We start from the raw sequence: 13,809 nt of genomic DNA on the forward strand, positions 1-13,809 counted from the left end.
TCCCCGGAGCGAAGGGCGCTCCTGGCGTTTCAGCGGAGGAGGGGCAGGGCGGAGGGACAGGGCCTAGGGCCGATGGGGCGGGGTCATGGGGCCGGGAGGGGTGGGGCCTTGTGCGTCCCGCCCGGTCATTGGCGGTGCTGCGTGCGCGCCTTCAGCCACGCGCGGGCGGGCGCAGCCTCGGCGCGTTGTGCGAAGCGCGGCAGGTGCGCGGACATCCTCCCTCCGCCTAGCGGTGCGGCCGCCGCGCGACTCGCCGGGAGCCCGGCGCTGCCGGGCCCAGGGGCTGGCATGGCCTGACCGCCCGCAGCGGCGGCGGCTGCAGCATGGGGAACCAGGACGCGAAGCCGAAGAGAAGCGCGGGCGATGTCCCGCATGGAGGCGGCGGCGGTGAGGACGCCGCTGGGCCCCGCGAGGCCGAGGGCACAAAGAAGGCGGGCGGGGGCAAGAAGGCGCCGGGCCGGCACGGAAAGGGGGGCGGCGGCGCGGAGCCGGGCCGGAAGAAGAGCCGGTCGGACCCCAGGGCCTCGGTGTTCTCCAACCTGCGCATCCGGAAGACCCTGTCCAAGGGCAGAGGTACTGGCGGCTCTCGTGAGGATGTGCTGGACCCCCAGGCCCTGCAGGCCGGCGAGCTGGACAGCGCCCACTCTCTGGTTACCAAAACCCCAGACCTCAGCCTCTCAGCCGATGAGATGGGCCTGTCGGATACCGAATGTGCGGATCCTTTCGAGGTGACGCGTCCCGGGGGCCCCAGCTTGGCCAGGGTCGGCGGCCCGGCAGTAGCCGAGTATTCGGAGACCGCGGCGGGGGCGCAGGATGGACAAAGGACCAGCTCGGGGTCGGACACAGACCTCTACAGTTTTCACTCGGCCGCGGAGCAGGAGGACTTGCTCTCGGACATCCAGCAGGCGATCCGCCTCCAGCAACTGCAGCAGCAGTCCCTGGGCCCCGAGTCGCCCCCGGTGTCGCCCCCCTCCACCGCCTCTCTGCCTGAGGCCCTGCCGGGCCTGGACCGACCCCCACCGGGCCCCAGCGCCGAAGCGGCGCTGTGCGCGCCCCCCGACAGGCCCCCGGCCGCAGAGCCGCCCGCAGCCACCGCCTTCGCGTCTCCTGGGTCGGTTCCCGGGGACCGAGGGGCAGCGGACACGGACGAGGAAGGCGAGGAGGACGCCTTCGAGGACGCACCCCGAGACTCTCTGGGGGTGGAGTGCGGCCTGGCGGCGGGAGAGGCCCCGCGCACGCCAGGGGCGACGCGCGAGGAGGGCGCGCCGAAGCCCGTCATCCCCGTGGCCGCCTCCCCGCCACGCAGTCCAGCTTGCAGCCCGCGTCGCCCCCGGGCCCGCCCGCTCCTGGCGCCCTGTTATGTCCGGACCACCACCCGGCAGCTCAGCTCGCCAGGGCCCTCCCCGTCTCCGTCCCCCAGCCACAGCCCCCGGGTCCAGAGACGGCCGGAGTCCTCCCTGGGCCGCGGTTCCGGAGCCACCGCGGCCCCCGCCGCTGCCCCGGCTAGGAAGCCCCGCGCGGGCCGCAGCCGCTCGGCAGACTGGACTGCGGAGCTGGGCCGTGCTCCCGGGGCGGGGGTCTCGGCGCACCTGGTGCAGCGCGGGGCAGGCGGCCTCCAGGGTGTGTTCGCAGGTGAGCCCTGGGCTCGGGCCCTGGGCGCCTGCCCCTCGGAAATGCTTCGATTTGCATACAGAGAATTAAAGGGAGCAGCTTAGTCTGTCTGTTCTAAGTCATCTAGAAAAAGGGCCACTGTGTCCACTTCTCCAAAATATCCCGGGTCACGCCAGGCAGAGCAACTCCTTTTTGGCACCGTTTGCAAAGCCATCCTTCTCTTTCCGTCCTCCCACAGCATTAAAAATAAGGAGGTTGTTCACAGCCCTGTGACACATGATCTATTCTAGGACTGCTCTGATGTACCCGCCTGTGTGCGCCGTGTGATGCGTAGTTTCTCTCGGTGATCAGGGTGGACGCGTTAGTGAACTTAGGTGGTCACTCCTGTTTGCTGACACAACCAAATCTCATACATGCTTTCAGAAAATTAATACAGAGTGATCTAGAGTATTAGGGATCATTTACATTTGGTTTCATGGCCCGACTAAGACAGGGTGTGGCTCGGAGACTGATGGTGAGCAGGCCAAGAGCACACGGGATGCTGCTGGTACCTTCCCAGCGTCTGCTGTGGACGCTTTAGGGCCAGTCCAAGGGTCAGCTCACCGTGGTGAATGTCAGATAGTGCAGTGAATTCATCCTTGGTTAGATCCCAGGGCCTTTCTGCTGGTAAGAGTGTCAGCTCATTTCATGCTTACTAATTTTTCTTAATTATTAAATAGCTGAGTGTAAGAATTTAAGAAGCAGGAGAAAATGCGAATTTATGCAAATCTTGGTAGGTTGTGATAAGTATTTGAAATATTAAAAATTTCAAAGGATAATTTGAAAAGCTTAAAATCTTATATTCTTTAATAAATCTTATATTACTTTAGTAAATAGGTTTTCTGTAAAATAGTAGATTATGTTTTTTAATGAACACGGCTGCCTCACCCTTAGGTAAATATTACTCACTTTTGGTACTTGCTTGTATTGACCACAGTTTAAGTTTCATCTATGGACTCTCTTATTTTTACATTTATAGATTCTTCTCATTAAGAGTGGCCTCCTCCATGTTTTACATGCTTGCTCTCCCTTTTTTACTTTTCCTTTCCTGTTATTTTGTAGGTTAAGTTAGGAATGTTTATAGTCTGATATTCACTAGATAAATTTCCAAATGAATATTAAATGAAAAATACATTTCCTTCATTTCACATATACACATATATACATACACAGGGCAGCCATATTGTGCGAGACAATGTGTTAAGTGCTGAGTGACACAGAGATCATTGGATCCTGGTCCTGCCTTTCTGTGCTCACTGACTGAGAGCACAGGACAGACAGAGATAGAGCACTTTGGACACATCAGGTGTGCAGTGACTTACCGCCTTGGCAAGGGATGGAGAGAAACTCATAGGAGGATTGATCTGAGTCTTGAAGATCAGAGGACCCTTCAACCCCAGGTTAAAGTTTTGTTTTCCTTAAGGAATATAAAAGGGGTATTCTTGGAGCTAGCATTTCATTTAAATGTTCTAAGTATTTCCAAATTTGAAATTTGGGACTCTTAGCAGGATTCCTGTTCAGGAGGTAAGTGGGTTTTATTGACCTCCAAGCAGAATTTTTTACTGTGTAGTTAGTTGCTTTAATATGGGCATCACCTTTATTTTATTTTTTAATTGAAGTATAGTTGGTTTTTAATGTTGTATTAATTTCTGCCATACAGCAAAGTGATTCAGTTATATATATGTTTTGTTGTCCAGTCACTATATACATTCTTTTTAATATTTTTTTCCATATAGTTTATACCAGGATATTGAATATGGTTCTCTGTGCTGTGTAGTAGGACCTCCTTATTTACCCATTCTGTATGTAATAGCTTACATCTGCCAACCCCAACCTTTCACTCCATCTCAACCCCTTCCTGCAACTTCAGATCTGTTCTCTGTGTCTGTGAGTCTGTTCCGGTTTCATAGATCAGTTCATCTGTGTCATATATTAGATTCCACATAAGATGATACATGATACATATGGGGCAGAGCTTTATATTTGATGCTTGGATGTAGTTGGTCAATAACCATTGGTTATTTGTATAGCAGTTTCTGTATATTTATCTCACCCATTCGCTTTCTTAAAAGAAAAAAAAAAAGAATTGGTAGGTTTAACCTAATCTTGTAGCTGGTGGTCACATGGAGGTAAACAAAGAGATGAAACTTTTTCAAGGTCACACTGTAATTTTTTCAGATGCTGAGCCAAAAATAGCTGAGTCTCTGATTCCAGTCTGAATGTTCTTGCTTATTAGTCATTTTTGGATGTTCAGCACTGTAAGTAAGACATCATATAGAGAAAAAACTTTAAAAAATATTATGGTGTTTAAGGCCTTCACTTTTCCAGTTTCTGTTATTAATATGGTGAACTCCTTTCATTGTTGAGCATCTGGTCTTCCTGGGCTAGATGCAGGGTGATTGCTGGTCAGTGAAGCAGGCTTTCTCCAGACAGCTCTCCTGGAAGCTTCCCTGTGGTGAATCCAGGGAATCCAGAGTGACACAGGCCTCTGTTCCTCAGCTGTTGTCTGTTTTCTTGTCATCTGCCTTTTCTTTGATTCTTTACCATCCTCTAGTATTTTATGGGTGTCTTGGAAATTACTAGAGCCCTGGCGAGGACTAGCATTGTCCTCAGGGAAATTGTTTTCTGGCTTTAATTTGCATGTCTTTGGATCAATTAATTGCCAGCTGCCTTTGAAGCAGGTGATAGTTAGATCTATAAGCCTCCATGAACATCTTTTATTTTTAAACCATAGAATGAGGGTTGTCAGCTCTGCAGAAAGGAACAGATGTTTTTCTTCTTCCTTCCTTCCAAATGTGGGGAGAAAATTCAAGTGAAGAGAGATCTGCATGGCACATGTTTGTGTTTTGTTGCTGATATAACAGCATTTAGCAATAAAGGAGACCAAGACTTTATCTTGTTTTAGCTATTCAGGAGCTGATGATGTCTTAAGCCATTGGACTGAAATTTCACAGTTAATTTGAAAAAACATCTTTTTTGGTGTTTAATAGAAAAATTGCTATGAAATTTAAGAGATTCCTTTGCACATGCTATACTTAAGCAGAAGCTTGTGAATAGAATTTTGCAGTTAAAGTTTAGGCATATGAAATGTTAAGTTGGTGATGCTAAATCACTTTTGAAAGAAATCTGTCCAAAGTCATTTAATTATGTGCTTGTCTTTTTTTAAAAAACACGTGGACTTAATGGTTCATGTGTTTTAAATGGCTTAATGTCATCTTTAGGCCATCATGGTTTCATTCTGTGAAATCATTGGTGTTGCCCTCAGGTGCTATTGAAGTGTAATTGTCTGGTGACTCTAGTTGGCTGTTTCTAAAGTTTTGTATCTGCCTGGTTTTCTTAACTTTTTACTTCCTGTTAGCTATTGATTCATAGAGCTATCTTTGGTCCCTGCCCCCACCCCCCATTGCTTCTAATCTGATGTTTCTGGTCAGTTTGTTATTGGCTTATACATCCTGTGATTATGATGTTTGCTATATTTGTTGCACTTCTAAATGCAAGGCTCTGTGTTGGTGCATTGCATAATTATCTCTAATCCTTGTGACAGTGTTTTCCCAATGAGCAAACCAGGGTCAGGCATGTGAAGTAACTTGCCTCAGGGCATTAAGCTAGTCAGTGACCCATCCAGGATCTGTACTTAGAAAATCAAATCTGTTATTAATGTGAATAAAATAAAATGAAGTGTGTCAGTGAGCTTTTGGAGCACTAGCTAGTCAATTAAGGGCCTGGGCTTTACAATTTAGATTGTGTGACTCTCATTGTAGCTTTTCTAAAGGCTATCTTGATTTTTATATTAAAGTAGGAGGACCCACTCTAGGAGTACAGACTTTCTCATGCAGCTTGTTAAATTATTAGACTGTGAATGTTTAGGGCCAGGAGCAGTCTTATATCCAGCAGTAGTATCTGACGGAGTGTAGACGTCCAGTCATTGTCCAATAAATGTGTGATGGTCAGGAATCATCCCTTCTGTGTATAATGCATCAGTGTTACTACAACAGGGAAGGGTTTTACAAGAATGCTGTCCTTTCCCCTATATCTTGCCTTACTGGGTCTCATGTCTCTGATTTCGATTCGGCAGTGTAAGCTGGGACTGGGAGCACTATTCTCAAGTCATTTTAGTTTGACTTAAAACACACTTTCTCATTGTTCCTTTAAGGTCGTGGTTTGGATTGAAGTTAAGCACCCCAGTAGCTTCAGTGATGGGTTTTAATGACGGGCCTGGCTTTTCATGCCTTTAGGCATTTGGATACAAGCCATGTGTATTTGACCTTGAGCAGGTGCATTTACAGCCATATTTCCTTCTGGTCCTATTAAAAAGGTGCTGAACACACACCTTGGGTGATGGCAACAGTAGTTACTAATTACTGTTACTCCAGGTAAATCTGCATCATACATAGCTTGATGTAGTTAGGTCCCTCTTAAGTAACTTTTTCTGATATGTGTGAAAGTGGAGGAGTAATTCCAAATGAATAATATTAGGATTTAATGAAATAGTGTTTGTCAAGTTCCTACAACTCTGCCTGGCACATAGAAGGCAGACAATTGGTGCTATTTACTTTCCTGTCCTAGTTTATTGCCTTAATGGCTATGTGGTTCAAAGTAGTCCAAACCATATTTGTGAAATCAAAACCTCTCTGAAATCATATGCAAACTCTGGTAAGGATATAATCAGTTGCTAGTTGAAAATTAATATTGCTAGTCAAGGTTTTTTCTTTTTTCCTTCAAATTGTTTATATATCAGTTTTTTTTCCTCTCTCTTTTTCATTTTCTGTGATTGTAACCCTTTTTGTCACTTTATCAGAAATTTTGGTTTTCTTGGGGATTTGGAGAAGAAAAGCACGTGATGGGGGTATGACTGTGTGATTAGCAGGAGGTACTGATGTTTAAAGCGGGCAGTGGGTAGAGGAGACACAGTATTTACCTACCTCTGTTTGCAGGCTTAACCTCCCTTGGTTTCTTTCAGAAACTCTCTACTTTAGTCGAATTAATCAGGTTACTGTTCTATGAACGTGCATTTCATTTTCCTTACTTTGCGCCTTTGTCTAGCAGTGTTTGTGCTCTTGTAACACACTATTGTCTCTCTTTACTTAGTATCTGAAAAAGCTGCTTGAGTTCCCATTTCCTCTTTTGTGTCTGTCCCAGCTGGTGTGACTGGCAGTCATCTCCATGTCTCTACACTTCTGTCTGTATCATATCACATATACTTCTTGGATTTAGGGAATCTTTGGGGCTTCCTTTTCACTTCTTTCTGCTTTTCCTTTCTCCTTGCCTGCTTGCTTGATTCCATCCATTCATCATCCTCTTCTATCCATCGAATACCTATGCCACATCCACTCTCTGCCAGTCAGTAAGATGGGCGCTGAGCATACTGAGGCTTTTATGAATACCAGTTACCCATTTTTTTTTTTTTTTTTTTGGTGTCTAGGCCTCCTATTGGTAAACAAATAGTTGAACTTAGCCTGGAAGACTACTAGCATTTTTGGGTGGTTGAAATTAAATCATTTTCACTGAGGTATACTTAGGTTTCCTTGATGGCTCAGTGGGTAAAGAATCTGCCTGCAATGCAGGAGACACAAGAGACAGATTCAGTCCCTGAGTCAGGAAGATCCCTTATAGGAGGAAATAGGAAACAGCACCCCACTGCAGTATTCTTGCTTGAAATATCCCATGGACAGAGGAGCCTTGTGGACTACAGTCCAGAGGCTTCCAAAGAGTTGTACATGACTGGGCGCGCATACATATGATTGAATCAGTAGTGAAGATAGAATGATACTTCTATAGAATTTGTGTTGAGAGAACATCTATTCCTATTTTTGTGGGTTGATAGTTAAAATCAACCCACAACCAACTATTGTTGCTATCAATGATAATGCAGTAAGTGTAAGCTTCCAAATATAAATTTTATTTGTAGTGAAAAAAGAGGAAAACTATTATTTTGCTTTTGCATTTTAAGTAATAATCTGATGTTAATGAAATTTAGTATTAAGGGACTGTTAGGAAGATTCTAATATGTACTACCTTATTGCTTTGGAATTTCCTTCTTGATTTTCTTGTTGACCCGTTGGTTTTTTAGTAGCACGTTGTTTCAGTTGAGTTCAGTTCTGTCACTCAGTTGTGTCTGACTCTTTGCAACCCCATGAACCGCAGCACGCCAGGCCTCCCTGTCCATCACCAACTTCTGGAGATTACTCAGACTCATGTCCATCGAGTTGGTGATGCCATCCAGCCATCTCATCTTCTGTCGTCCCTTTCTCCTCCTGCCCCCAATCTTTCCCAGCATCAGGGTCTTTTCTAGTGAGTCCGTTCTTCGCATCAGGTGGCCAAAGTATTGGAGTTTCAGTTTCAACATCAGTCCTTCCAATGAACACCCAGGACTGATCTGCTTTAAGATGGATGGGTTGGATCTCCTTGCAGTCCAAGGGATACTCAAGAGTCTTCTCCAACACCACAATCCAAAAGCATCAATTCTTCGGTGCTCAGCTTTCTTTATAGTCCAACTTTCACATCTATATATGACTACTGGAAAAACCATAGCTTTGACTAGATGGACCTTTGTTGGAAAAGTAATGTCTCTGCTCTTTAATATGCTGTCTAGGTTGGTTATAGCTTTTCTTCCAAGGAGCAAGCATCTTTTAATTTCATGGCTGCAGTCACCATCTACAGTGATTTTGGAGCCCCCCAAAAATAAAGTCTGTCACTGTTTCCCCATCTATTTGCCATGAAGTGATGGGATCAGATACCATGATCTTAGTTTTCTTTTTTTTTTTTTTCTTAGTTTTCTGAATGTTGAGTTTTAAGCCAACTTTTTCACACTCCTCTTTCACTTTCATCAAGAGGCTCTTTAGTTCTCTGCTTTCTGCTATCAGGATGGTGTCATCTGCACATCTGAGATTATTGATATTTCTCCTGGCAGTCTTGATCCCAGCTTGTGCTTCATCCAGCCCAGCGTTTCTCGTGATATACTCTGCATATAAGTTAAATAAGCACGGTGACAGTATACAGCCTTGACATACTCTGTTCCTTATTTGGAACCAGTCTGTTGTCCATGTCCAGTTCTAACTGTTGTGTCCTGACCTGCATACAGATTTCTCAAGAGGCAGGTCAGGTGGTCAGGTATTCCCATCTCTTTACGAATTTCCCAGAGTTTTTTGTGGTCCACACAGTCAAAGACTTTGGCATAGTCAATAAAGCAGATGTTTTTCTGGAACTCTCTTGCTTTTTTTATGATTCAACAGATGTTGGCAGTTTGATCGCTGGTTCTCCTGCCTTTTCTAAATCCAGTTTGAACATCTGAAAGTTCACGGTTCACGTACTGTTGGAGAATTTTGAGCATTATTTTGCTAGCATGTGAGATGAGTGCAAATGTGCGGTAGTTTGAACATTCTTTGGCATTGCCTTTCTTAGGGATTGGAATGAAAACTGACCTTTTCCAGTCCTGTGGCCACTGCTGAGTTTTCCAAATTTGCTGGCATATTGAGTGCAGCACTTTCACAGCATCATCTTTTAGGATTTGAAATAGCTCAGCGGGAATTCCATCACCTCCACTAGCTTTGTTTGTAGTGATGCTTCCTAAGGCCCACTTGACTTCACATTCCAGGATGTCTGACTCTAGGTGTGTGAATTCACTATCGTGATTATCTAGGTTGTGAAGATCTTACTTGTATAGTTCTTCTGTGTATTCTTGCCACCTCTTCTTAATATCTTCTGCTTCTGTTAGGTCCATACCATTTCTGTCCTTTATTGTGCCCATCTTTGCATGAAATGTTCCTTTAGTATCTCTAATTTTCTTGAAGAGATCTCTAGTCTTTCCCATTCTATTGTTTTCTTCTATTTCTTTGCACTGATCACTGAGGAAGGCTTTCTTATCTCTCCTTGCTATTCCTTGGAACTCTGCATTCAAATGGGTAATCTTTCATTTTCTCCTTTGCCTTTCATTTCTCTTCTAGTCACACCATGTTGTTTAGTCTCCATGTAGTCACTTTTTTCTTATTTCTTTTCCTGTGGTTGATTTCTAGTTTCATGCCATGTGGTCAGAGAAGATGCCTGAAATAATTTCTAAGTTTTGTGCCCTAGTATGTGGTGAAGAGGAACTAAAAAGCCTCTTGATGACAGTGAAGGAGGATAGTGAAAAAGTTGGCTTAAAGCTCAACATTCAGAAAACTAAGATCATGGCATCTGGTCCCATCACTTCATGGCAAATAGATAGGGAAACAGTGGAAACAGTGTCAGACTTTATTTTTGGGGGGCTCCAAAATCACTGCAGATGGTGATTGCAGCCATGAAATTAAAAGACGATTACTCCTTGGAAGAAAAGTTATGACCAACTTAGATAGCATATTTAAAAGCGAAGACATTACTTTGCCAACAAAGGTCCATCTAGTCAAGGCTATGGTTTTTCCAGTAGTCATGTATGGATGTGAGAGTTGGAAGGTGAAGAAAACTGAGCGCCGAAGCATTGATGCTTTTGAATTGTGGTGTTGGAGAAGACTCTTGAGAGTCCCTTGGACTGCAAGAAGATCCGACCCATCCATCTTAAAGCAGATCAGTCCTGGGTGTTCATTGGAAGGACTGATGTTGACGCTGAAACTCCAATACTTTGGCTACCTCATGCGAAGAGTTGACTCATTGGAAAAAAGCCTGATACTGGGAGGGATTGGGGGCAGGAAGAGAAGGGGACGACAGAGGATGAGATGGCTGGATAGCATCACCGACTCGATGGACATGAGTTTGAGTAAACTCCAGGAGTTGGTGGTGGACAGGGGGGCCTGGTGTGCTGTGATTCATGGGGTTGCAAAGAGTCGGACACAACTGAGTGACTGAACTGAACTGAACTGATGTGGTTAATCCTAGAGAATGTTCCATGTGCACTTTTAGGATCTCTGTTGCGCTGTTGATTCTCTGTGTGGAAGATGTGTCCATTGGTATGAGTTGCAGGTTAAAGTCTACTATTAATGTATTCCCACTGATTTCTCCCTTTCTGTTTGTTAGTATTTGTTTTATATATTTGGGTGCTCCCATACTAGGTGCATATAAGATGACGACTATATTATCCTCTTCATGTACTGATCCTTTTATCATTATGTAGTGTCCTTTATCTTTCTTTATAGTCTTTAAAGCCATTTTGTCTGATATGAGTATTGAAACTCCCACTTTTTTTTATCATTTCCATTTGCCTGAATTATCTTTTTCCATCTTCTTACTTTCAGTCTGTGTGTCCTTTGCCCTAAGTTGGTCCTCTTGTAGGCTGCATATTGTAGACTCTTTTTTTTTTTTTAATCCAGTCTGCCACTCTGTGTCTTTTGATTGGAGCATTCAGTCAACTAGCATTTAAGGTAATTAGTGACACATATGTATATGTTGCCATCTCAGACCTTGTTTTCCAGTTGATTGTTTCTTCTTTCTTTTTGTTTTTTCTTTCCCTTTTTGTGGTTTGATAATTTCCTTTTATTTTAACCTGGGTTCCCTTTTTGGTTTTTTGAATCTATTGTATGTTTTTGATTTATGGTTGCTCTGTTCTTCAAGTATGTTAACCCCTTCCTATATCTGCTTGCTTTAGACTGATAGTCATATAGGCTCAAACACATTCTAAAAAAAGATAAAGAATATGCATATTCTTATTCTCCTAACTCACATTTTATGATTTTGATGTCTTTTTTTTTTTTTACCTCTTTGTATTTATCCTCTTGCTGTTCCTTGTGTTATCATTGCTTTCACAAACAGTTTTTTTTTTCTTTTTGATCTTTATATGTGTGTGTGTGTACTAAGTTGCTTCAATCATTTTCAGCTATGTGACCCTATGGACTGCAGCCTGCCAGCCTCCTCTGTCCATGGGATCCTCCAGGCATGAATTCTTGAGTGGGTTGCCATGCCCTCCAAGGGAACTTTCTAACCCAGGGATTGAACCCAGGTCTCGTATATCTCTTACATTGGCAGGCAGGTTTTTTTGTTTGTTTGTTTGTTTGTTTTACCACTAGCACCACCTGGGAAGCCCTTTTAATCTGTATACTGGCTGATTTAAATGATTTATTTCCCAGTTGTGATTTCCTCCTTCAAATATCATCTTGCTGCTTTTTTATGTAGAGATGACCTTTCGATATTTCTTTTAGAATAGGCTTCGTATTCTTTTAGTTTTTGCGTGTCTGGAGAAATTCTTTATTTCTCTTTCTGTTCTAAATGATAAACTTGCTGGGTAGAGTATTCTGGGTTGCAGATTTTTCTCTTTCAAGGCTTGGAATATATTTCGCTACTCCCTTTTCTCCAGAAAACTATCAGTGTTTCCACAGAGAAATCAGCTGATAGCCTTATGGAGGTTCCCTTGTAATTAGCTGTTTGCTTTTCTCTTGCTGGGCTTGGAATCGTCTGTTTAACTTTTGCCATTTTTATTATGTCTTGATGTCTGTTTGGGACCCTCTGTGCTTCCTGTTCTGGATATTTGTTTCCTTCTTTAGGTTTGGGAAGTTTTCAGCCATAATTTCTTCAAATATGTTTTCAATCCCCTTTTCTCTTTCTTCTCCTTCTGGAATGCCTGTTATGTGTAGATTGCCCTGTTTTATATTATCCCATGTGTTGTGCCAAACTCTTTGTGACTCTATGAACTGTAGCCCACCAGGCTCCTCGGTCCATGGGGATTCTCCAGGCAAGAATACTGGAGTGTGTTGCCATGTCCTCCTCCAGAGGATCTTCCAATCCAGGGATCAAACCCAGGTCTTCTTCACTGCAGGCGGATTCTTTACTGTCTGAGCCACCAGGGAAGGTGGGGCAGCGGTTGGCTCCCAGTTGGCAGTCCCTTGGTGCAGGTGGCTGGCTGCACCACGGGGATGAGGACAGTGGTCGGGGCTGTGTCACAGGACCCTTGTTGGTGGGCTGCTTGTGCTCCCAGGAATATGGGGGACAGCAACCTGTATCTGCTCTCAGGACCCTCTGCTGTGGCAGAGGGAAGCTCATATTATCCCATAGGTTTCTTATGTTTCTTTTTTTTTTTCATTTGACTTTCTGTCTGTTATTTTGATTGACTAATTGTCTGCTGTTTTAATTGGGTAATTTCCATTATTCTATCTTCCAGATCACATATTCTTTCTTCTGTATTTTTCATCCTGCTATTCATTCTCATGAGCTCAGTTTTCATCTCAGCAAATGAGTTTTCTAATTTTTTTTGGCTCCTCCTTATAGTTTCGAATTCCTTTTTACAGTTATCTGCATTTCTGTTGATAGCCTTTCTTAATTCTTTCTGTATTTCATTACTTCCATTACTAGACTGAAGACGTCTGTCTCATTGTTCTTTCAGGGGAATTCTCTTGATCTTTTAACTAAGAGTGGTTCCTCTGCTTCTTCATTTTTATATTTCTCTTACTCTGAGTTTAGGAGAAACCAATCTACTGTAGTCTTGGAGGACTATGTATATGTGGGAGCATCCCTTCATAGCTTGTGTGGATTTAATTTTTTGGAGGGGTGAGGGCTGTTTTTGGTATGGATGCTTGCTGTCTATTTTTTCAGCATGTGCTGGCTGTTATCTCCTTGATAATGGGTGCACAGGTGCATGGCCCATGCGCACACCCCTGGGAAGGTTGGGGCAGCAGCTGGCTCCCAGTCAGTGGTCCCTTGGTGCAGGCGGCTGGCTGCACTAGGGGGATGAGGACAGTGATCAGGGCTGCATCGCGGGACCTTTGTTGTTGGTGGGCTGCTTGTGCTCCCAGGAATGTGGGGGCAGCAACCTGTATCTGCTCTCAGGACCCTCTGCGCTGGCAGTGATCCGTGCCTCTGGAACCCTAGATGGCGGTGGTGGCTCATGCCGGCCCCTGCAGCTCATGTAGGTGGCCCCCTGATGCCTGAGAGCATGTGCAGAGATAGAGGCTCCTATGGTGGGCCCGACCCTCTCTTCACATGCCCCCCAGCAGTGGCTCCTTGCCTCTTTGGTGGTCCCAGACTTCTTGAACTCCCTTGGTTGTAGTGCATCACACCCTAGTGCACTTGGGCTGGCTTGCTGTCTTCATGCAGCCAACCGTAGTCCTCTCCCCAAGCCTGACCTTAGGCTTGAGCCTCAGTACCCAGGCCCCTTAGTACGAGCATTTGAGGCTAGGGTGTGCCAGTCAGCACCGCCCAACCGTGCAGGACTTCTCTGCTTGCCCTCTGCACACCTGCCACCATGCTCTCCTCTGAGGCTCC

The 13,809-nt window shown here is 44.8% G+C and overlaps 1 protein-coding gene across 3 annotated transcripts in view; it reads left to right on the top strand.

The window, feature by feature from the left end:
* The first annotated feature begins 204 nt into the window (after nucleotides 1-204).
* Nucleotides 205-13,809, top strand: part of FMN2 (formin 2) — a 336,826-nt gene continuing 323,221 nt past the window's right edge. For 2 of the 3 annotated variants that reach the window (XM_043926779.1, XM_043926781.1), the window contains exon 1: nucleotides 205-1,632. In XM_043926779.1, coding sequence (XP_043782714.1) covers nucleotides 324-1,632 — 1,309 coding nt within the window. In that variant the 5' untranslated portion in view covers nucleotides 205-323. The remainder of the gene's footprint in view (nucleotides 1,633-13,809) is intronic. The other variant, XM_043926780.1, reaches the window with a different exon arrangement.

This window comes from Cervus elaphus, chromosome 15, assembly GCF_910594005.1.
Source record: "Cervus elaphus chromosome 15, mCerEla1.1, whole genome shotgun sequence".
NCBI classification, from domain to species: domain Eukaryota; kingdom Metazoa; phylum Chordata; class Mammalia; order Artiodactyla; family Cervidae; genus Cervus; species Cervus elaphus.